General features: G+C 51.4%; 1 protein-coding gene across 2 annotated transcripts; it reads left to right on the top strand.

The window, feature by feature from the left end:
- Window positions 1-1,024: 1,024 nt before the first annotated feature.
- Window positions 1,025-7,766, top strand: ISCU (iron-sulfur cluster assembly enzyme). 2 transcript variants are annotated; one of them, XM_082640168.1, is made up of 6 exons: window positions 1,025-1,205; window positions 2,742-2,855; window positions 3,745-3,855; window positions 5,404-5,482; window positions 7,036-7,120; window positions 7,241-7,766. In XM_082640168.1, exons 1-6 carry the CDS (start codon window positions 1,092-1,094, stop codon window positions 7,275-7,277), a joined length of 540 nt encoding a protein of 179 aa, XP_082496294.1. In that variant the 5' UTR covers window positions 1,025-1,091; the 3' UTR covers window positions 7,278-7,766. The 2 variants fall into 2 exon arrangements, with proteins under 2 accessions (XP_082496294.1, XP_082496295.1); XM_082640169.1 differs by lacking the exon at window positions 7,036-7,120 and having other exon boundaries at window positions 1,035-1,205.
- The last annotated feature ends 16,302 nt before the right edge of the window (window positions 7,767-24,068 follow it).

The raw sequence follows: 24,068 nt of genomic DNA on the forward strand, positions 1-24,068 counted from the left end.
CGCGTGGTTCAGTCTCCCCAGTAACTGAGCCTCAAATGCAGAGAAAAGTGTAAGTCCTCTGGGAAGGATCGACTGCACCATTCATGAGAAAAACTCACTTCCCAAAGAGATTCCTCCCCTTTATGTAATGCCTGGTGCCTAGCAGTTAAATACACATGTGCGTTTTCTGGTTTTATAGGATCATATTCTGCAAACCAATATTAATAAACTACATTAGTAAACATTTACTTAGAATCTCTTCATTGCCATGCCTTTTCATATAAATCGTGACAGTTTGCTTTTTCATAGAGAGAGAAATAGGGACAAACATACACACTTTTTAAAATCAGGGCAAAGTATTCTTTTAGCTAAGCTTTCCACTTTGACGTAGGAAAGCCTTGGTGTGTCTATTTATTGCCTTTCTCACTCATTAGCAAGCTTAATTATGTCAGAAATTATGTTTTTCTTTCCGTTGGATTCCCAAAGCACCTTGACAAAAAGTAGATACTCAACACATATTTGCTCAATGGATGAAAGAACTGTCCTTGAATTAGTACAAAAGAGAAGATCGAAGCTTAGAAAGACGCTGTCATTCACCTAGGATCACACAGCCAGTTAGGAGCAGAAACGGGATTCCAACTCAGGATTGTTCAAGTTTGAATCCCAACTGAGTCTAACTCTCCGGGCAACCTAGGACAAGCTACTACACCGCTCTGATCCTCAACTTCCTAAGCTGCAAAACAGGGCTAAGAAAGGTGGACTGGTTGATCCTCTGCGCATTCCGGCGGTGGACTTTGTGAACGCACACTTGGGTCCCGAACTCCAGCCCGAAGCCCCTCAGATCCAGAACCCATCACGGAGGACAAACCCTCCTGCGACTCCAGACCTTTGGGCTCTGCGTCCAGCCCGGGTTCCGCGCCCCGCCCGCCCCGGAGGGGCGTGGCCAAGGCGGGACCAAAGCGCGTACACGTGCACGTGCACGGAGCGGGAGGGCTCAGGCGCGAAGTCGCCGGGACATTAGAGGGAGCGCGCTCCAAGCTAGGAGCCGACTTGCGCACGCGCGCCCTCCGCCTCGGTCTCGCACTCGGCCTGCGCAGGCGCAAGCCCGCAAGATGGCGGCAGCTGGAGCAGGACGTCTTAGGCGGGCGACTTCGGCACTGCTGCTCCGGGCCCCGCGTCTGCCGGTCCGGGAGCTGTCAGCTCCGGCTCGGCTCTATCACAGGAAGGTAGGAGCGGGCGGGATTGGGCGGGAGCGGGAGTGCGAGGACAACCGAGAGTGCGGGCATCCTAGCGGAGGCCCGGCCTAGGAAAGACTCTGCGGGGCCCGGGAACTCCGGGGCCCGGGAGGCCCCACTGCGACCCAGGGTACGGGCCGCCCCTGGCCCCAACGGAGGGGCCGCCCCTCGCGCGAATCCGCCTGGACTTTCCCTCCCTGCGCAGGGGCACTAACCGCGCCTGAAATAAAAATGACAGCTCCCGCTCATCTAGTGGCCACTGCCCGTGGGCCCGGCCTCAGGCCGCGATCTCGTGCATCCAGCCTTTAAACCCCCAACAGCTCAGGAAGCAGGGTCCTGCAGTGACTTGCCAGCCCGACACACAGCGGCGCGGGGTGCGGCTTCAGCCAAGGCCACCGCCCTGGCCACGTGACCTTGGGCAAGTCAGCGCCCTGCGCAGAACCTGTTTCCCCACTTGTCATATGGGGTCTTAGCAGCCCCCCGTACTCGAGACCATGCCTGCGGAGTCCTCGGCAGGGTGCCTGGCACAGGGAGGCCACTTAGGGTGATGTTACTGTTGCAGGAGCTCAACAGTAACTCCAGCTCATCTCCGAGTGGAGATGGACATGTAACGAACAGTCATAACGTTTTAATTTTTGTTTTCTGTGTGGAGTGGTGGTGAGCTGTGAGTAGAGATAGGTGCATAGTTTGCAGCCTTTACCTTCTGGGGGTGGAAAGTCCCTAAACATGAGACTCTCTCACTCGGGAACCGGTTGACTAAAGAATACGGTGAATCAAGCCGGGGCAGAAAGTCCAGATTGGACATTATCTTGTAGGTCCTTGGGATTGGAGTCAAAATCCGTGGTTGGAGAGGTGGGGGAGGGGACTGGAAAGATCGGGATACTTACTACTAACTGGTAAATAAACGTCAAGGTTTTTAAAGCCTTCCGTGTGCCAGTTTGAATAGATGTTTATTCTGTTCTGGCTTCCGCGCGTTTCCCCAGGGACTTCACTCCTCCCCGACCCAGGGATGTGTGTTGTTGACACGAGCCTTTCCGCCACCAGGGTGCGCTGCTGCACCAGAGAGATTTCAGGGCCCTGAAATACAGTAATGAGATATTTATTATTTTCGCACACAAAGGGACGTATTCCATAGCCTTGTTCCTCCTGTAACAGTCTCCTTGAGGCTCTGGGAAACCTTTCCATTTCTGGACCATACTTACTTTTAGGATTTTCGAATAATCATCATCCTTTGAGAACGGATTTTCTTTGGAAATTACAAAAATGCTGTTTGAGCCCAACTCTGGTGACTTGGGTGGTTACAGGTCAAGTAATTATTTGTGGTTCAAAACCCTGCGGAATTAAGACACGATTTTGCTGATTTTTCGCCACTATCTGGAATCTCTGAATACATTCCAAGGTGAAATTTGGTGTTTAGTGATGGCCTGCCAGGTTCAGCTTGCTGACTTCAAGGACCTTGCCATCAAAGTCGGGGAGACCAACAGCAAAAAAGAGTGACTGTGATTTCTGTTCACCCTTTCGTTTCAGGTTGTTGATCATTATGAAAATCCCCGAAACGTGGGGTCCCTTGATAAGACATCTAAAAATGTTGGAACCGGACTGGTGGGAGCTCCAGCGTGTGGTGATGTCATGAAATTACAGGTACTCCTGGCTCCCATCTTTACTGGTGGTAACGCTGACCCCTTTGCTTGTACAGTGCTCCGTAGTTGACAGAGCATTTACGTGTATAGCATTGCATCTGGTCCCCATCTCGATTCCTGTGAGATGGGACAAGTCAGTGTTATAAGTGACTCGAGCAGGGGCTGAATGCTAGTCACACTGGTAAACTACGCTGACCCTTTCTGACATAGTGAACTGATCTCACCTTTGTGCTCACTGTACCAGCCTAAATTCCAACTTAGCTAAGTGAAATCTTTTGTGAATTTCACCAATCAAAGGAAAACCACAGCTGTTCAGTTAGCAATCCCCAAAGAGACAGGAAACGCAATATATCAAACCTTCCCCACGTTGGAGATGACATGCAGGTAGTGCCTGGCACTCTGGGTGAACCATAGCTTTCTCCACATCTCCTTCGTCACTGTGGTGGGCAGCTTGCCAGACAGCTTCATGACTATCTTGGAAAACAGAAACAAGGCAAGAGGGAACTACTACATGCAGTCTGGCGCCAAAGGAAAAAGCATTATCCAGAGACCTTTATTGCAGACTCTCCCAGTGTTTAAAGACGCACATTGACCCAGCAGCTGGGAGGAGAACCTCATGGCCAAAAATCAGGCTAGGGTTGGGGGCGGCAGGAGGCATATTTTTTGGTTGATCTTTACTAGCTAGGCCTGTATAATTCTGTATAGTTGTTCCTGCTTTTATCTTCTCATCACTGAGCTCTTTGGAATAGAGGAAACTCAGTAATTAGTGCCCAAACTTTTAAGTGCAGAAAGCAGGACCAAAGCTCTCAGGGAGCGCCCTGTGGGCCTCCATGAGCGCCAGGTTCTATGGGGCACACCAGAACCTCTGCTAACTCCTGCCTCTTTTCTAGATTCAAGTGGATGAAAAGGGGAAGATCGTGGACGCCAGGTTTAAAACATTTGGCTGTGGTTCTGCGATTGCCTCCAGCTCGCTAGCCACCGAATGGGTAAAGGGGAAGACGGTAGGTTTCTGCAAACTAGAATTAAGTCACATTCTCCACAAACCTGGCTCTCAGTTAAGGGAAGGGTCTAGTGAGTGTAAACAAACAAACCAAAAACCTATGATTTTTTTTTCTAAATATGCTAAGAATTTTCTTTTTAATTTTGCTTACCGAGGTTTTTATTAAATTCTTCTCCACGTTGGGAATTACGGATAATTTTAAGTGTTTTTTAGTTTGGAGTTTTTTGTTGTTGATCATTTTTATTTGTTTGGGGGTTTTGATGGTGTTTTGTTTTTAACTAAATCGAAAAAAGATCCTCACTTACACAATAGAAGTGAAAAGAAATCTTTGGCTTTCTCCAGGGTCACCGCTGTTATCATTTCTTAGAAGTCTAAGTCTGCTCCGGGGGCGGTTCCGTTGTGGTTTGTTTTGTTTGTTTCCTCCCATCCTGCTTCAGGAGGGAGTGCAGGTGGCTTACAAGGATTCATGAAATAACAAACTAGCCTTTCTAAAATCCTGTCGCCATTCAAACCTCTCAGAAAAACCAAACCGCAGGTGCTCACCTTTGCAGCCCCACGGGCCCAGGTTCTGGGAGCTGAGTCACAGAGGCATGTACCAGGCCACGTGCCGCCGGCTCCCCGTGGCTCAGGGCCTCCTGGCCGGCAAGGTCCTCAGGGCCGGGGAAGCAGAGACCTAACCTCTTCGGGCCAGAGGTGGCTGTGAAGTGATTTGTCCAGAACTATCCTCAGGGAAAGAGGAAATGAGGAGACAGGGCACCTGTGCTCCCAGGGCCTGGCCCCGTGAATGTGATCAGAAAGTGGGGAGAGGGCCTTTCTCTGACCCTGAGAGACTCCCATCTGAGTTTCCAGCCACAGAAGTTGAAGCATAATTCAGTGGAGTTAGTGGACTTGGGAGATTGGGGGGCAGGGGGGGAAATCACTTTCCTTAAGGCAGCGGGGCTCCGTTCCAGGTAGGCCTGCCTCCTGTTATGCCCCTGGGCTCTCGACAAACCCCAGGCATCCTTTTTAGTCCGCCTAGAGGAGAAAGGTTCTCCTTGGGGCTGGGGATGAGCCCCAAGAGCTCTCCTTCCAGGAGCTGTCTGTGCCACTGTCCCGGGTGCTGCCAGCCTGGGTGCCACCCCTCCCGCCTCCCTGACGCCATCTAGCACTTAGAGTTGACGGGATTTATTCTGAACATTTAGTATAAGGACACCAGAGAAGCTGAGAGTCACAAAACCAGCATAGAACATCACTGCCTTTTTAAAAAGGCTCAAGTTGCTGGCGGCCTCAAGCAGATCCCTCAGAGACTCCTCCCAGGGTCCACTCCTGCCTCGTGGCAGCCTCTCTGCGGGCCTGGCTTACCCCAGCTGAGCAGTGCAGGTGCGTATACTTCGTACTTGAGGAGCCCAGCTGCAGCCTGGACATGGAAGTGGGAGTCCCCTGTCTGGGGTTATTAAATGGAAATCGTCCCCCACCACCCTGTCGTGGGGGCCTCTTCGGCCCTTTTTATTTTCTGTCCCACCAGACAGAGCATCACTAAAACTTCCCGTCTGTCCCATCTGCCTCTCAGGTGGAGGAAGCCTTGACCATCAAAAACACGGACATCGCCAAGGAGCTGTGCCTCCCGCCTGTGAAACTGCACTGCTCCAGTAAGTGTCCCCTCCAGGATGCCGATGGGCTCGGACAGTTAGGGCAGTTTTGTAATGGCATCCACTTGATTTGTGACAGGGGAACGGCGAGTCCTTTCAGGTAGTGGAGTCCACCTTTACAGCCTCCGAGGGTTACAGCTCATGGAGTCCGTTCTCACAATCTCCAGAGGGTTAGAGCCCAGGGTCTCACCGCGGCCTCCAGGGGAGTCCTGCGCGGGTGGTGTGGGCCAAGCATCATGCCGAGCAGGTTGTGGCCTCACTTCTAACCCTCAGGAACGTCCTCCAGTCCCCAGAGGTGTCATTACCTCTGCCCACACAGAGGAGGAAACGAGGGCTCAGGTTAAAGCCCCCCAGTCACACAGCTCCTCAGTGGGAGGGCCAGAGTCTAAACCCCAGTCTTATCTGTTGCTGTTCACCCGGCTATGGTGAAGTTGGGACCAGTAAAGGAGAAAATGCCGCTTTCACCATAATCCTGTTTGTTGTGTGTTTCCTCACTTCCTTTCCAGATGCCATCACTGTCGGGGTCTGCATCTGTGTACATGCAATGACTAAGCCCAGTTGTGCAATATCCCCCTCTGCACTCTCCCTAAGAGAAAGTCCAGATGCCTTAAGGCTTATACTTGGCTTTCCATTTCAGTCTAAAGCTTTTCAAATCTCAACCTTCTAGGGGAAGGAGGTTATGGGAAACAGTAGCCTAAACTTATTGATGGAGATTTACTGACCAAATTAGTTAAAAATCAGCAGAGGGCCAGGCCTCCTGCCAGGGTAGGACTCACAAGAGAAGAAGTGAGTGCCGCAGCAGGGATGGAGGTCTGCTGAGACCCGAGTTCTTTCCACGTGCGCTGCAGTTTCAAATACCCGTGAATAAAGGCCATAGCCTGTAAACCTTTTCGCATGGTTTCAGAGGAACCCCCCGCCTTTTCATTAGGCCTTCTTGGGTACTGAAACCTTTAGCCAACTCTCTCTGATGTCATTCCAGCTTTCTCAGTGTTTATTTTCCCCAAAGCCTCCCTTTTTTTTTTATTTTTTATTTTTATTTATTTATTTATTTTTTTTGCATTACACGGGCCTCTCACTGTTGTGGCCTCTCCCATTGCGGAGCACAGGCTCTGGACGCGCAGGCCCAGCGGCCATGGCTCACGGGCCCAGCCGCTCCGCGGCATGTGGGATCCTCCCGGACAGGGGCACGAACCCGCGTCCCCTGCATCGGCAGGCGGACTCTCAACCACTGCGCCACCAGGGAAGCCCCCCCAAAGCCTCCCTTTTAATATCGACTCCAAAATAAAAGTTTCCACACTTGCGGTCACTAGAGAGTGCCGGCAAATGCCATCCCAGCCACAAACTGGCACAACCTAAGTAATGCCATCCAGTGTCACCAGCGTCCACCACATTTATCCCGACTTCCCTGACAGCAGCTGAGAACTAACATTTGTTGTGTCCCTCCTGTGCATCAGACACTTTATGTACAAAGCCCTCACCCTATCACAGCAAGAAAACATGATCGTCCAAGAGGCTAAGGAACTAACCTAGAATCTCGGGTACTTGCCGCACAGGCTGTCCCCAGAGCCGCCCCGCAGGAGGGATCCGGCTCAGGAAACAGCCGTCGGCCTGCAGGCCTGCGCCTCGCCCAGCACCCTGGTGAGGTGACTCTGTTAAGCCTGTCCCAGCACTGCTACCTCAGCTCTTAAAGATTCTCTTCCTAAGACTGTTCCTGCAGATTCTAGAAACTTAGGCTCTCTTTCGTTCTCTTACTTCCAGTGCTGGCCGAAGATGCCATCAAGGCCGCCCTGGCTGATTTCAAACTGAAACAAGAACCCAAGAAAGGAGAGGCGGCAAAGCAATGAGCTCCTGGCGAAGCTTCCTGCAGGTCACGTGGGCTGCTTACACGCCCCCCCACCCACGCCACGCCATGCAGTCACGTAGGTGTTCAGAAGCCCTCGCACTACAATAAAAGCACTATGAGATCCGCACGGCATTTGCTGTTCACGTTGTGATTCTAATGCAAGCAAAATACACAGTCTAGTTGTTCTGAATCCTTTGGTTTCCTGCAGCTCACTTTCATCGCCTTAATCTAGTGTATGTCTATTTCGAATTATGCATATGGCCCCCAAACTGAAATCAGTAGGTTTGGGTAGTCGTGAAGTGCACAAATATCTAATTTTACCTGAATCTATTTTGGGGAAGATTACCAGTAGAATGCCTTGGTAAGATTATTGGTAGGACCAAATATTGTACATAAAACAGATTTGCATATATATAATAAATAAAGGAATATAAGGCAGTGTTTGTCTCTGGTAAGCCTTGTCTCTTGGGTCCCTCACTCACCTCACAGGGCTGCCCTCAGCCCCTTGGGGTTTGTTCACAGATGCTGGACGGTGATGACTCGTGCACCTTTCCCAGCAAACTGGGCGGTAAAGACCAGGCATGGAGATTTTAACAAAGCCAGATGTCAATAATGTTTTCTGAAACAAGGCGGAAGATGAAAGGAGATGGCCATCACTTTTCATTCTTTACAGTATAACAGGCTGACAACTCAAAGTCAGTCCAAAAGATTCTGTCTGTAATTTCACTAGTTTGTAAATCCTGAAATCTGAGCAACGCTGGCTTGGACGCTACCCTAAAGCTGTGGACCAAATCCACAAAGAGGCCTGAGGGATGAGTTTTAGATGTCAACTCGTAGGCCCAGGGTTCTGCTGTAGGTCTGGTCAAGTAGTTCCAATACCCGACTCTTGAGAACCTCCTGGGTGGTTCTGTGTGGAGGCAGGTGAGCCAAGCCCCTGGGAAGAACCTCCTTTTGTCCACCCCTGCACAGCTGTGACACTTAAATAGTTCACTGTGAACTGTGTACGTGTACAGTGACCTCAAGTTTAAAAACATACCTCCCTGGCTCAGGGACAAATAACAGCTGTTCTAATCACTGTTCCTCCTACCCCATCTGGCCCCAGGGTGGACAGGCAGGGGGTGCCATGCTGAGGCGCCCACAGTCACGCAACAGCTAAAAGCCCCACTAAAGGCCCAATTTTCTAGTGAAACATGATCTCAAAATGCCAGCTAAGACTCAAATCTCCAACTTCAAAAGTAAGATGGCTTTGTTTTTCCCGATGTTCAGGCATAGGCTGGCTGCTGCTTCTCTTAAATATACCTTCTTTGTTTAAAAAAAAAAGCAAAAAACAAAAAACTTCTCTGGGTTCTGGGGAAGGACACTGAACTTCAAAGGCCCCTTCCCCCGCCCCCCCGCCAACCCGCGGGGAAGGCCACAGAGCAGGGCCTTCATCAGAATCTCAAATTAGAGCTGCTGGGTGGAGCCATGTCACATTGTCCCATGTGGCATGTTCTACTGTTTAATTCACAGTCCCTCTAAGGCTGCGCTTCTCTCTTTATTATATGTGGCCGCCCTGCAATTCCCCACCGCTGTACTTTGTGACTTTTTTAAATGAGATATTTTTGTCCCGATTACATCCTCTGAGAGCTGAGGCTAAATTTTACACATCAGAAGCTGCTCGTAAACAGCCACGGCAATATTACCAGAATAGCCCAAACCTCAAAATATGTGGTCGTGCAGCTAAAAGAAATGAATATTTTGTTTGAAATTCCATTAAGAACACAGCTAGTTTCCACCACATGAGGGCACCGTGTCCCCTTCCTTGGGTGAGCTCAGGTCTAGAGATCTTGGCATCCTATGGATCTCAGCACCTCCACATAAACTTCCACGGGGGACCCCGCCATGTAACTTACAGCAGGCTCACACACCCGTGCTCTGAGCCAGACTCGGGATGGCCCCCTGGGGTGGGCGTTATTTCAAACAAGGAAAGTGGCTCAGGAGGTCAGCTACTCCCAGGCCACGAGGTTGGGCTTGGGCTGGGTGACCCCAAAGGCCATGCTTCTGCCTCATCTCCTTCTGGCAGAACTCAACACCATTGGAGGCTCACCTGTGCCTTGAGCATCGGCGGGAAGGTGGACGCCCACGCAGGGTGAGCCCTGATCCATTCATTTGGCCAACTCACCTCCACACGCCGCGGCCCCGGCTGCGCCTCAGTCATCCAGGAGCCCAGTTTAACCCCAACGCCTGATTAAATCTGATGCTGTGTGGGTGGGGCTTGGGCAGTGGCATTTTTTCAAAGCTCCCCAGGAGTTTCCAGGGTGCAGCCTTGAGTGAGAACCACTGTGAGATGCTCTGCAGTCTGCAAAGCAGTTTGCTGAAATGATTTCCGTGGGGACTCACAGTCCTGTGAGAAGGTGTCACTTCCCATCTCCAACCTCCCTCTCTGCCCCGCCCACCCCACACATCTGCCTTAGTCTGGGCCTCCATCGTCTCTCTCCTAGCCTCCGCACTGGCCTCCCTGCCTCCAGCCTCACTGCTGGGATCCATTCCCCACTCGGACCCTGTCCCTCCTCTTTTTGAAACCTGTCCATGGCTGCCCGTTGCCCTTCCGACAAATTCCAAACCTCCTACCACGTGGATCACTTAGCTCCAGCCACACTGAGCCTTCCCTTCAGGCCCTATGCTGCAGCCCCCGCCCGGAAAGCCCTCGCCAGGCATCTTCCCTTAACCTGCACTCAGCCTAGGAGCCTCATCTCAGATCCCACCTCCCCCAGGAAGTCTCCCCTGATTCCCCCAGGCTGAGCTAGGTGCCCTTTCTGTTCCTACAGTCTCCTGTCCTTCCCTGAACCTGTAAATGTCATGGATGGGTTTTGGACTTTGCTCTTTTCTTATCTTTCTATATCATTTCTCAGACACTCTTTTTTTTTAATAATTTTTTTTCAATTTTAAACAGGTAATATACTATTTTCAAAAATTCAAACAGCCTGAAAGGGAACAGGATGATATATAAGTTTCCTTGCCACCCCTACTAATTCCCCAATCTCCCTCCTCAGAGGCAACCTCTGGTACTTGTTTCTTAGGTGTCCTTCTGGAAATTTTCTAGGCATATCCAAGTGTACATGTGTTTAAATAGACCCTCTGTTTTTTTCTTTTTTACACAAGTGGTAGCATACTACATATACTTCTATATCTTTCTGTTTCCTCTTAGCTGTATTTCTCCATATCAGTTCCTACAGGCCTGCCTCATTCTTATTAATAGCTACCCAGCATTCCATGTATCATGGTTCATAATTGAGTCTTCTACTGATGACAGCAATTCAATCATGGGACCCAGCTTCTGGTACAGCTCTTGACTTACTAGGGGCTCCATGAATGCTTACTGAGCGGATGGATGATGGATGGATGCATGGATGGATGGAGGGTATGTGAGTGGATGGATGGGTGGGTAGATGGATGGGCGAGTGGGTGGGAGGATGGCTGGATGGAGAAACAGAGGCTCAGAGAGGTGAAACGGCTTGCCTCAGATGACACAGCAAGGAAGTGGTAGGTTAGAGCTCCAGCTGAGGTCCTTGCCCACCTCCCACCCCCACCATGGCTATGACCACATCTCGAATTTAACCTTTCCTAGATGTTATTCCTGGATTCTGGCCACTTGGGACCACATCAAAATGCACTTTCACAACTTCCCATTAAGAACTGTCCTATCAAAACTAGCTGTCTCTATCATGGCATCTTCTTAAAAGGCCAAGCAAATGAGGGGTGCCTTTTGATGACTAAGGCCCCTTGAACTTGAGACAAGAGGGTAGACTCTGTGTCCATCCTCGTGACGGGACAGAAGACTTCCGGGTCCCACTGAGTCTTGGCAGAGTTAGAGGGACCCTGCAGACGAGCCCCAGCCCCAACCGGAAGATGGATGTGGAGCACATCTCTCATTTGTGGCTTTGGGGCCTGTCCACTTGTTTCCTCCATCCCTCAAGATGACATCAGCCAACCCTCAAAGAGCCACCTTCCCAGAGAGGACTGTCTCTGCCCAGCAGCAGGGCACAGCAGAGTGAGCTCGGCGCGCTGGTGTCAGAGCCGGTGGGTTCAAACGCCGCCTACCCTGTGTGACCTTGAACAAGAGACTTCAACCACCCCAAACCTCCGTGTATTCATCTGCAAAATGGGATGATAATAGTACCTACCTGGTCTGGTTGACATGACCATTAAATGAGATGAAGCATGTAAAGCATGTGGCATATAAAAAAGAGTGCAGGGCTTCCCTGGTGGCGCAGTGGTTGAGAGTCCACCTGCCTAATGCAGGGGACACGGGTTCATGCCCCGGTCCAGGAAGATCCCACATGCCGCAGAGCAGCTGGGCCTGTGAGCCATGGCCGCTGAGCCTGCGCATCCAGAGCCCGTGCTCCGCAACGGGAGAGGCCAGAACAGTGAGAGGCCCGCGTACTGCAAAAAAAAAATTTTTTTTAATAAATAAATAAATAAAAAAGAGTGCAGGGCTTCCCTGGTGGTGTAGTGGTTAATCCACCTGCCAATGCAGGGGACACGGGTTCGAGCCCTGGTCCGGGAAGATCCCACATGCCGCGGAGCAACTAAGCCCATGTGCCACAACTACTGAGCCTGCGCTCTAGAGCCTGCGAGCCACAACTACTGAAGCCCACGCGCCTAGAACCCGTGCTCCACAACAAGAGAAGTCACTGCAATGAGAAGCCTGCTCACCGCAAGGAAGAATAGCCCCTGCTCGCCACAACTAGAGAAGGCCCATGCACAACAACAAAGACCCAACGCAGCCACAAACAAAATTAATAAAATAAACAAATTTTAAAAAAAGAAGAGTTCATAGACGTTACGGGGATTGTCATGATTACACATGACTCTTCAGCCCCAGCTACAGACCAGACACAGTTGCTGGGTGTTTTATATAGATTAGCTCATTTATTCTGCACAAAAATCCTAAACTTCTATGATTATCCCATTTTACAGATGAAGAGACTAAAAGGTAGAGGGATGTGTCCAAGATCACAGAGCCGGGAAGTGGATGCAACAGGATTCCAGCCCAAGCTCTCAGCTTGCGGCTGGTCTACTCTCTCTGCTGCTGTTATCGTTATTACTATTAGCATTGGTCTTATTGTTACCATTCCTCGTAGCAGCTGTCACTATTACTAGTCACTACTACTGCTACTGTGACTGTGTTTGAAATACTGTAGGGAATTCCCTGGCGATTCGGTGGTCAGGACTCGGTACTTTCACTGCCGGGGCCCAGGTTCAATCCCTGGTCGGGGAACAGAGGTTCCACAAGTCACACAGCGTGACAAAATAAAATTAAACTAAACATTAAATGAAATTAATACAATACAATAAAGTAACTGTAAAGTAAAATACTATAACTTCCAGGCTTCCAATCTATGATGTCTTTGCCTTGAGACACACCCTCCCAGCAAGGCCTCCAAAAGTACACAAAGTCGTCGTCTGGCTGCCCCTGTGCAGGGGACACACAGACGTGACTTCTGTCACACGTGGCTTGATGGGCAAGCTCACTCCACAGTGCTTGGTCAGACACAGGGCACAACCTCAAATACCACCAGCACCCTCCCCGCCCAGCTATCTTTGGAAATGTCGTGTTAGACACTCCAGCCCCTGGCCTCACCTCAGAGAAGCCCAGATCCCAGAATAACTTCAGAAGTCCCCCCAGGTGAGGACAACCCTTAATGCCCCAGAGCTGCTGGTGCAAAAGAGGTTCCAGGGGCCTCCATCCTGCCCCCCGGGACCTCAGGCTGACGGATCAGAGGGAGCCCCAGTGGGGAAATCAGGCTGGACCCCCCCAAACACCTCCCATCACACACAGGCCCTTTGAACCAAACCACAGGATATGAAGGTACAACCTTGGATGGGGACCTAGGGACATGGGTTCTAATCCCAGCTCTGCCACGAGCTCTCTATGGGACTGTAGGCAGGTACCTAACCTCTTTGAGCCTTGATTTCCCTTCCTGAAAAATCAGCAGGATACTAGCTCCTAAGTCAGAGGTTTGTTGTAAGGATTAAAAGAATGATCCCATGTAAAGTAAAAAAAGCACAGTGCCAGGTATGTAATAAGCACTCAATAAATGTTAGCTATCATCACCATCACCACCATCACCCCCATTATCACCATCACCACCATCACCCCCATCATCAACACCACCCCCATCATCATCATCACCATCACCACCATCACCATCACCATCATCAACACCACCCTCATCATCATCATCACCATCACTCCCATCACCATCACCACCATCATCAACACCACCCTCATCATCATCATCACCATCACCCCCATCATCACCATCACCACCATCACCCCCATCATCAACACCACCCCCATCATCATCATCACCATCACCACCATCACCATCACCACCATCACCACCATCATCATCACCATCACCATCATCACCATCACTCCCATCACCATCACCACCATCATCAACACCACCCCCATCATCATCATCACCATCACCCCCATCATCACCATCACCACCATCACCCCCATCATCAACACCACCACCATCATCATCATCACCATCACCCCCATCACCATCACCACCATCATCAACACCACCCTCATCATCATCACCATCACCACCATCACCATCACCACCATCACCACCATCATCAACACCACCCTCATCATCATCATCACCATCACTCCCATCACCATCACCACCATCACTACCATCATCAACACCACCACCATCATCATCATCACCATCACCCCCATCACCATCACCATCATCAACACCACCCTCATCATCATCATCACCATCACCACCATCACCATCACCACCATCACCACCATCATCAACACCACCCTCATCATCATCATCACCATCACCACCATCACCCCCATCATCAACACCACCACCATCATCATCATCACCATCACCCCCATCACCATCACCATCATCAACACCACCCTCATCATCATCATCACCATCACCACCATCACCCCCATCATCAACACCACCACCATCATCATCATCACCATCACCCCCATCACCATCACCATCATCAACACCACCCTCATCATCATCATCACCATCACTCCCATCACCATCACCACCATCATCAACACCACCCTCATCATCATCACCATCACTCCCATCACCATCACCACCATCATCAACACCACCCTCATCATCATCATCATCACCATCACTCCCATCACCATCACCCCCATCATCAACACCACCCCATCATCATCATCACCATCACCCCCATCACCATCAACCCCATCATTACCATCACCATAACCATCCTCAATACTATCACAGTTGTCATTGTCATTATCATCACCACCACCATCACCATAATAATTAGCAACATCATCATCACCAACATCAACAGCAGCAACACTGTCACCATCGTGGTCATTGCCATCATCATTGTCACCAACATCACTGCTATGGACTACATTGCACCCCCCTCCCCCAAATTCATATATTGAAGCTCAAACCTCACTGTGACTATATTTGAAGATAGGGTCTTTAGGAGGTAATTAAGGTTAAGTGAGACCTTAAAAGCAGAGGTCTCTCCACACACGCTCAGAGGAAAGGCCATGCGAGGACAAAGCGGCCATCTGCTAGCCAGGAAGAGAGCTCTCACCAGAAACTGAGCCCCGTCAGAGCCTTGACCTTGGACTTTCCAGCCTCTAGAACTGTGAGAAAAGAAATTCGTACTGTTTAAGCCACGTCATCTGTGGTATCTTGTTACGGCAGCCCGAGCGGGCTGATTCATCCACCATCACCATCATCATCACCATCGTCATCATCACCAGTATCAACAACATTATCACCGTCATCATCAACACCATCATTATCACCACAGTCATTATCATCAGTATCAACTATATAAACACCATCATCATCAACATCATCACCTTCATTGTTACAGGTCAGATTCCCCAGAAAGTTGACTCTTAGATGGAGTTACCGTGCAGGGTGTTTATCCAGGAGTATTCCTGGGATCAACACCTGTGGAAGCCTGGTCTGGAAAGCAGGACTGGGCAGAGGGAGAAGGTGCGCAGCGGGGCAGCCCCACCAGAAGTCTCCGCTGAGCCCGTGAGGAGCTCTAAATCTGATGGCCCCTCGGAGTTGTCCAGCATTCGGGCCCCTATCACTTATTATCTCTGAATTTTATCACAATATTGGGTTTGAGACTTCATCTTCTCACTCCTTCTTCCAAAGGAGATTTGCATCTTACAAGAAGAGGAGTGAAAAGCCAGGCTTAGTGTAAATCATTAATGGTGGAATCCCAGGCGTCTGCTGGACTTACCATCTGGCGGCAAAGGAGCTTTGGGGGAGTTTCTCACACTGTCCCATTTGCCCTTCAGCCCCGGATTCTCACTCACTTTCCCACCACAGCAGGCCCCTGGGGACCATCTCCCTTCGAGTGGGTGCTCATCCCTTCCAACCCCGAAGTCTCGGGCCAGCGTGGCCCTGCTTCCTGGCAAGTCTTCTGGGGCGGCCGCCGGGATCTGAGTCTCCTCTCGACCTTTCCCACTCTTTTTCTTAAGAAGCTGAACCAAAGGACAAGCCGCTCGTGCAGGCCAGTCCTTTTCTGGCTGAGCAGAGGGCCTCAAGGGACAGAGCCTGGGTCAGCGAGGCCTGCACAGAGCGGCTATGGGCAAGTGTGGGCCTCTCCCAGATGTGCTCCTCCAACGGTCAGCCTGGGAGGGGCCATTGCAGGGTGAAATGAGACCATACAGGCGGAGTGCCCAGGACAGCCAGGCACACAATAGGTGCTTAGTAAATGCTCATTAATCCACAGGGCAGGCCCTTAGCAGGCACCACAGGGCAGGAGAAGGAATCACGAGGGGGATCACGCCCCCTGATTAATGTCAGGCAACAGCTTCCCATCAAGCCTCTCTCCGGCCTCCAAGGCCCTGCCTGTCCCCCCTTTTGCCTCCCTCAGCCCACTGGCCTCCCTGCTGTCCCTCAAACTCACCAAACTCATTCCCACCGCAGGGCCTTTGCACTGGCTGGTCCCTCTGCCTGCAGCCCTCTTCCCAGAGCTTCCCAGGGCTGCCGCCTGCATCCAGGTCTCACTTCAAATGCCACCTCCCCAGACAGGCCTCCCCCATCCACCCTGACATCACACTGTTCATAGCCATCTCAGAGCGTATCGCTCTGGATTTCTCTTCCTCAGGGAAAGCATGCCTGAGGATTCATGAAATCTCGGATGCCTAGAACGGTAACCGCGTACAATACAGGAGTTGGTGCCAAAGCCTTATTCTGGCCACAGTCCGTGGAAAAAGCTAGGAGGCAAGATGCCCGTTCCTTACTCTCTGGGCAAACCTTTCTCCCTCTCTGTATCTGCGGTTCCTCTGTCTGCAAAACCAGGGGGCTGAACCCAATGCCTCCATATTCCCTTCCAGCTCAAACAAAAAGATTCCACATCCTTGGATAACTTCTCATTTTAGCCCATAACCAGCTCACGCCAGAACATGATTCATCTCTGCCGCTTTTGCCTAGCAACCCAGCCCTTCTCCCCACACCCCGGACCAACCCTGCCCCCACCAAGACAAATTCCTGCCTCACCACACACCCGCCCCGTGCCCACCCCTCCTCCAGCACCCCAGAGAGGAATGCGGGGCTTCAAGATCCTCCCCTGTCTGTCTGCCACCAGCATTTTCATGCACCCTCAGAATGTCTCAAGCTATGTCTGGAACCAGATGGGGAGGGGGGCTGGTCCCCCCTGGGATTAGCACAGGAAACGGCAGAAGTCAGGCAGGCGGAAAGCGCTGACCCAGCACGGGGAGATCATTTCTATTCTGATGCCTCACCCTCCTCTACCGTCAGGCTCCTCGGGCCTGGAAAAGTGTCTGTGTTTAGGGAGAGAGAAAGAAGGGACAGGGAAAGTGGACGAGAGAGAGCGAGGTTCCGGGCTTGAGGCAAAATCAGTTCACCCAGATTGTCCCAGGGACGTCTCCATCCGGTGCCCCACGGTGAGAGAAGAGAACTGTCTCATCTTCGTAGAGACTGCAAAGCATTTGATAAACTCAATACCCATCTGCAACTCAGAAATCCTGGCAATCTAAGAATAGAAAGGAATTTCCTTAACTTGAAAAGAGGACATTTACCAGGAAACTACAGCAAACATCATGCCCACGGGAAAACTTTGGAAGCACTCCCATGAAGATGAGGAACAAGGCAAGGATGATCACCTCCACCATCACCTCCGCCACCTCCACCACCGACATCTGCACCCACGCCCACCAACATCATGACCACCTTATCACCATCACCTCCACCACCCCATCCCCACCGCCATCATCTCCACCTCTACCACCAGCATCACACAAAAAACAAGTGAAGGGCACAGACGGGAAGTGAGGAAACTGTCACTCATGGCTGGATCACCTACCTAGAGATCCTTCTTTTTTTTTTTTTTTTTTGCGGTACACGGGCCTCTCACTGTTGTGGCCTCTCCCGTTGCGGAGCACAGGCTCCGGACGCGCAGGCTCAGCGGCCATGGCTCACGGGCCCAGCCGCTCCGCGGCACATGGGATCTTCCCACACCGGGGCACGAACCCGTGTCCCCTGCATCGGCAGGTGGACCCTCAACCACTGCGCCACCAGGGAAGCCCTAGAGATCCTTCTTGAATGAACACTGACAGAGTCAGGTGATCTGCGCTGGAGACCAGACTCGGCCGTTACCTTTCTGGGTGGCTTTGGGTCTGTTTCCCCGTTTGTAGCTGGAGTGGTAGGACTATACCAATTGTTTGCAAACTCTGATCCACTGAGCCCTAGGGGCCCCTGCAGAGGGGGAAAAGGGGCAAACAGGTGCCCTCTGGGTATCCCACCCTCGCTTCCAGGATGCAGCTCTGCTTTCACTTAACTTAGTTAGGATTCCTAGGAAGAGTTTGTTCAAACAAAGGATTCTGCAGCTCAAAAAAGTTGAAAATCAATGGGTACCCCACCAATACACGTGGAGACTAAGGACAGAAACAGGTAATTCATAGGAGAGGAACTCCATGAGGTTAAAAGCTCCTCTCATCTGTAATCGGAGAACCATAACGAAAACAACAATGGAATACCACTTCTCTCTTCGACTGGAAACTCACAGTGTCGTCAAGGGTGTGGGGAAACGGAACCACCCTTAGACCAAGATAAGAATGGAAATTGGTGACGCATTTTGGAAAAGTCATTTGGCAGCAACTCTGAAAACGCGATGCTTGTACCCTTTGCCTCGGCAAACCCCCCAGTAGGACCTGGTGTCTGCAAAGACACCCATGTGCAGGATGGCCTGGGAAACATGTGATGACTCAGGGCTGTCCAGCTCTGCCGCCTGTGATCCCCGTTCTCGAGCTCACCCAGGTCCCACTCTGCCCGACACCTGACCCAGAGGCACCCTGAACGGGTTCTGTTCTAGGGATGCCTGAAGCCCGGGTAGCAGAAGTCTGGGCTCACACTTCAAACAGGTGACTCCCAGGTGTGAGTCCCCTACGCCAGGGCCGCCCTTTCCCCTAACATAAGATAGAAAACAGACCACAAGGAGGATGAGCTGCCAGGCCAGACCCAGGACCTGAGCCCTCTCCCAACTCACCCGCTGTGTGACAAGTCCCTTTGCCCCTGGGGTACCGCATCCGTCAAGAATTTACTGCGCAGGGATGCTCCCTCGTTGGTTCAAGGAAGCTGATCAAACCGACTTCGTAGTGATTTTTCACATGAAATCATTTATGTGAAAAGCAAACTGGGAAATGCTGACGATAGTTTTTATGTCCAGACCCTTTTCCCCAGAAGCGAATCCTCTCTGAATATCCCCCCACTCAACAGGACTACCGTCTCCTTAAGCCTCCCGCAGCAATCGGCACGTAAGCGGTTTCCCTTTTTGTCACTTATTCTAAACAACGCTGGCACGAACATCCCATCTCAGGGCCCACACACAGGTATTTCTGTAGGCAGATTCCAGAAGAGAATCTCTGGGGCAAAGGACAAGGACATTGACAACCTTGGTAGATGTTGCAGTACGACCCTCCAAAAGGGCCCCTCTCTCTCCCCGCAGTCTACTCAAAACCAGACAGTGCGGAGATCAGATCCGGACAAAGATAAGATGTTCTTCTCTTGTGAGAGGCCAGGGGAAAAATTCATAAGTGTCTCTAACTGGCTCCCCAGTGGCTGGCCCGGTCCTTCCAGCCAGAGCTCGTGCTACGGGCCGGGCTGCAGGGAAATCGGCCCTCGGGCCCAACCGGCTCAACTTACCTTAGATGGAAAAGGGCTTCCTGAGACTGAGGTTTTGCTCAGATGCTGGAGAGAGCGTCAAAGGAGCTGGGAGAACTCTTCCAGGGGTCTCTTAACGTGGGGGGAGGCTGATCTCCCTGGGGATGGATTCGAGAGGGTAAAAAAGCCAGGTTCTTCCAAGCTCTTCTCGTCCAAGAATTGAGTGATTCTTTTTACTTCAGGAAAAATGGCGTCCTGCAGCTCCTGTCCCAGCTGCTGACAATAACGGCTCACACGGGAGCAGAGTTCGAGGCCCGCCGCTGGGTGGAATCTGAAATCCAGATCAAGCCGCCTTCTTTCGTTTGTGGGAGAGGCAGCTGAGGTCCAGAGAGCATGAGCAACTTTCCTCAGGCGGCACAGCCAGGGAGTGGGCACAGCCAGACCTCCACCCCGGGGCTCCAGACCAGGGCCAGGGCCTGCCTGGGTGCCCATCTCCAAGTTCACGCCTCCAGAGAGCTCAGGGCTGTGAGCTTGACCCTGGACCCGGTGAACTCTCGGCGTCGTCTCCATGCAGCGTCCGGGGCAGGAGCAAAGCGTTGGCTGGCGTTCGACAGACTAGCTTGGTCATTCCCGGGCCACGTGGCCTCGCAGACCCCTTCAGCACACTCGGTAGCGAGGGGAGACAGGCCGCCTGCTGGGTGGTGGCGCAAGGGGCTGGGGTGCCACCCTCCCCCCAGCGGAGTGCCCGCCCCACGCAAGGCGCGCGCAGGCGCAGTTTGTGAACAGGAGGGGCCAGAGTCCGCTGCCCGTTGTGGTCAAAGCCCTCTTTCGTGCCTTTCCTCCTCGCAGACTGCAGTGGATGCAGCCCCCGGCAGCTGTGATGACGCCCCTGCCACCCGCTGAGCTGTGGGGTCACATGGAAGTCTGGACACATTGGCTTTGGGCCCCCTCCTCCAACCCCATTACGCTGCATTCATGTGCTCATTCATTCATGAATAGGCTTGTAGGCCGTGTGGAGCTGTGGTTAGAGCACTTCCTATGGGATACGACAAGCGCAGGACGTTCAAAGCCTGGCTCAGGGTCTTTCTGGCTGTGTGACCTTGGGCGAGTCACTTGGCCTGTCTGAGCCTCCATGCCTCCCTCTGTAGAAGGTGGATAATATCTGTACTGCCCTCAGCTTTGTGAGGACGCAGTGTGTAGAAAGTGCTCAGTGCCACACTTGCTACACAGTGCATGCTGAAGCAGTGATGGAAACAGGCCCTCGCGGTGGGCTTTAAACCCCGAGGAAGGGCACAGGTGGGAGATGTGGGGGCTCAGGGGGTCTCTCACGTGGGCCACATGCTCAAGCAGCATTTTCTTATCTGATTCTCACAGCAGGGCAACACCTGTGGTTTCACAGGTGAAACACTGAGGCTCCGAGAGAGGGCAGAAGTTGCCCAAGGTCACGCAGCCTGGAGGTGGGATTTGAATGCCGGGATTCGAACCCCAGCCTTTCGGAGATGTAGACACCTTCTGCCCTTCCCCCACGGTGCCTGAAGGAGTTTCTGGCCAGTCTAAGCATTTGGTTTGTTTTATAGAGGGAAACACAGCAGAGAGGGGAGGAGAGATGTTCCAGGTCATCTGGCAATTAATCCCACTGGGTCCCCCTCCCCTTTCCAACCTAGAAATAGCCCCAGTGCCTGCCCTAGATGGGCCCCAGTCCCTGGGCTCCCCAGCCCGTGTTGCTGGCCACGCCTCCAGCTGTGCCTGCCAGACAACGTTCAAGCCCTGGCTGGGGTCACCGCACCCCAGAGGGATACGGGGAACAGCTGCAGCATGACCCCTAGCCCCCACTGGTCGCCAAACCCCTGCAGAGGGGCGCACAGGGTGAGGGTGACTTTTCTCCACCCAAAGGGCCACAGCAGCCTGTCTCTGTCTCTGGCCGCGTCCGTCACCCCCTCCCTGGAGTTCACGGGACTTCCCTGGCTGCTGGAAGTGCTCAGATTTCACCAACCCTTCTAGGACCCTCTGCCCTGCCCCCCAAGAATAGATGTTTAGACTCTAAAGTTCCAAGAATCTAGAATCACTGATCTTATGATTCTGAAGTTTCTAAACCTAGACCTGGAGAGAAGAGGTAACTTGCAGAACAGCCAGACCTTTAGACACAGAAGTTTCCCTCTTTTCTCTTCGTGGGACACCACACTTCACAGTTTACAGCTAACAAAAGCTCACATTCATTGAGCACTCGTGGGGGCCTGTTCTAAGCCCTTTAACGGAATGCACTCAACTCCCTCCAAGCTCCCGTTTCACAGATGAGGAAACTCAGGCCCAGAGAGGTTAAGTGACTTGCCCAAGGTCACACAGCTGGGTGGTGGCAGAGTTGAGATTCCATCCTGGGTCATCTGAACCCCTAACCATCAGGCCACCCTGCCCTGCACCTTGTAAAGTGCATTCACATCTATTAACCTCACAGTATTGTGGGGAGACAGGGCAAGGGCTGTGGCCCCAGCTTTAAAAGTGAGGAACCCATAGTTCAAAAAGGTGACATGCCCAAGTCACACAGCTAGGAGGACCCTTAACTGGGTCTCCTGGTTCCTTATTTCCGTGTCCACTACCTCCCCCTTCCGTCGCTGTCCCCAATCCCCCGTATGCAACCCCAGTCTTTTCCCCTCTCCAGCCCCTCCAGCTGAGTCGGGCTCCCCAAACCCTAAGGGAGAGGCTGCAGGTAGACACCCTAAACCTGGACCCTCCAGCCTGCCAGGGCACCCTCAGTGTCCCTGCAGGTCCCCAGCGGCTGGTGGGACTCCATGCTGAGCATCGCAGAGAACTCTGGCATCAGGGACCCTGGCAAGAGTGGATTTACGAGCAGGACTATTTTATACTTTGCAGCTGCCGCCATAAACCCTGCACCCGCCTGGGGAGGTGGAGCAGCTGCGGGGGAACCTCCCGGGCCCTGGAGCCAGCATCAAATCCTTCCTGCTATTTCTGAGCAGCCGGAGGAATCCTGAAATTAAAACCTCTTGAAAAAATGTCAGATCCCTACCCCACTCCAGACAGATCCTTCCCCCAGACCAGATGAAGAGCCAGGGTAAAGCAGAGCAGAGCCAGACACAGCACAAGACTGCCCACTGGAGCCCCAAATTCTCACCCAGCTCTGGACGAGACCCAGCCTCAGATGCCCAAGTATAAAATGAGGGGCTGGTCTGAGGCTCTCTGAACTTTAGTGTTTCCCTAAAGTCACGTAGCTCAAACATTCTCACTCTTTAAGATTCTATGCTCCAACTACTGGCTGTGTGGCCTTGGATAAATTACTTGACCTCTCTGAGTCTCCATTTTTTCATCTGTAAAATGGGGAGAACTAACCATCATCTCATTAAGAAGGTTGGGAGGAAGAGATAAAACAATATCAGTAATTCATAGCTTTATTTGTAATAGCCAAAAGCTGGAAAGCACCCAAACATCCATCAACTGGTGAACAGTCTTCATACATTCATACAAGGGAATACTACTCAGCAATAAAAAAGAGGGAAATATTGATAGATACAACAACATGAATGAATCTCAAAATATTTATGCTGACTTGAAGAAGCCAGACCAAAAAAAAAAAAAAAAAGTACACACTGCACTGTATGGTTCATTTATACAAAACTCCAGAAAATAAAAATGATTCATAGTGACAGGAAGCAGATCAATAGTTGCCTGGGGACTGGGGTGGGGGATGGAGAGGAACAGTAAGGAGAGATTACAAAGGGTGACTGATATGTCCATTATCTCAATTGTGGTGTTGGCTTTATATACATATGTCAAAATTATCAAACTGTACACTTGAATATGTGCATTTTATTGTGTGTCAATTATACCTCGGTAAAGCTGTAAAAAGTAATATGGGTAAAGCGCCAGAAGTGAATAACTGTCCATTTTTAAACGGCAGCTATTCCTGTTATTAATCATTGTGCTTACATCTGGATGATTCTTTTATGAAGTTTCATCTCCTCCACTAGAATATAGCCTCAGATCTGTTTTGTTAACAGTTTCTCCCCAATACCTGGCACAGAGTAGGTGCTCATTAAAGAATTACGGTTGGAAAACAAAAGATCTAGGACCTGCTACTCACTCCTGGGCCACCTTGGAATCCAAAGTTTTAATTAATCCCAATGAAGGAAAACTGGATGATTCCAAGTGTCTATGAATGAAAACAGAGACAGGCACTGGGCAGTCACCGTCATCACCCCGGGAGGCAGGGTGGTGTTGGAACAAAGACCCAAGATGAAATGTAATGGATACAAAACGCACATGTCCACCCTACCATCAGCGGAGGGGCTCTATTTTTGGACCACAAAGTTCTAAAATGAGGCAGGAGCCTCAGCGCTGAAGAGTCCAGGCTGAGGAGCCACAGACCTGGGTCCGAATCCCAGCTATGCCCAGCTGTGTGACCTCAGGCAAGTCACTACACCCCTCTGAGCCTCAGTTTTCTCATCTGTAAAATGGGGGTAATGATATTGCTCCTCTCTCTATAAAGAGTGTGGGGAGGGTTAAATGTGGTTATGGATGTGTGGGCACGATGCCTTCCTTCAGCCTTACACAC

The sequence above is a fragment of the Mesoplodon mirus genome (assembly GCF_964341445.2).
Source record: "Mesoplodon mirus genome assembly, chromosome: 13".
NCBI classification, from domain to species: domain Eukaryota; kingdom Metazoa; phylum Chordata; class Mammalia; order Artiodactyla; family Ziphiidae; genus Mesoplodon; species Mesoplodon mirus.

Excerpts from the sequence above, each read along its gene's own strand:
- ISCU (XM_082640168.1), top strand. The coding sequence starts at position 1,092 with ATGGCGGCAGCTGGAGCAGGACGTCTTAGGCGGGCGACTTCGGCACTG. Across the intron at positions 2,856-3,744 it reads GTGATGTCATGAAATTACAG|ATTCAAGTGGATGAAAAGGG; the intron begins GTACTCCTGGCT and ends CCTCTTTTCTAG. Across the intron at positions 7,121-7,240 it reads GCGCCTCGCCCAGCACCCTG|TGCTGGCCGAAGATGCCATC; the intron begins GTGAGGTGACTC and ends TCTTACTTCCAG.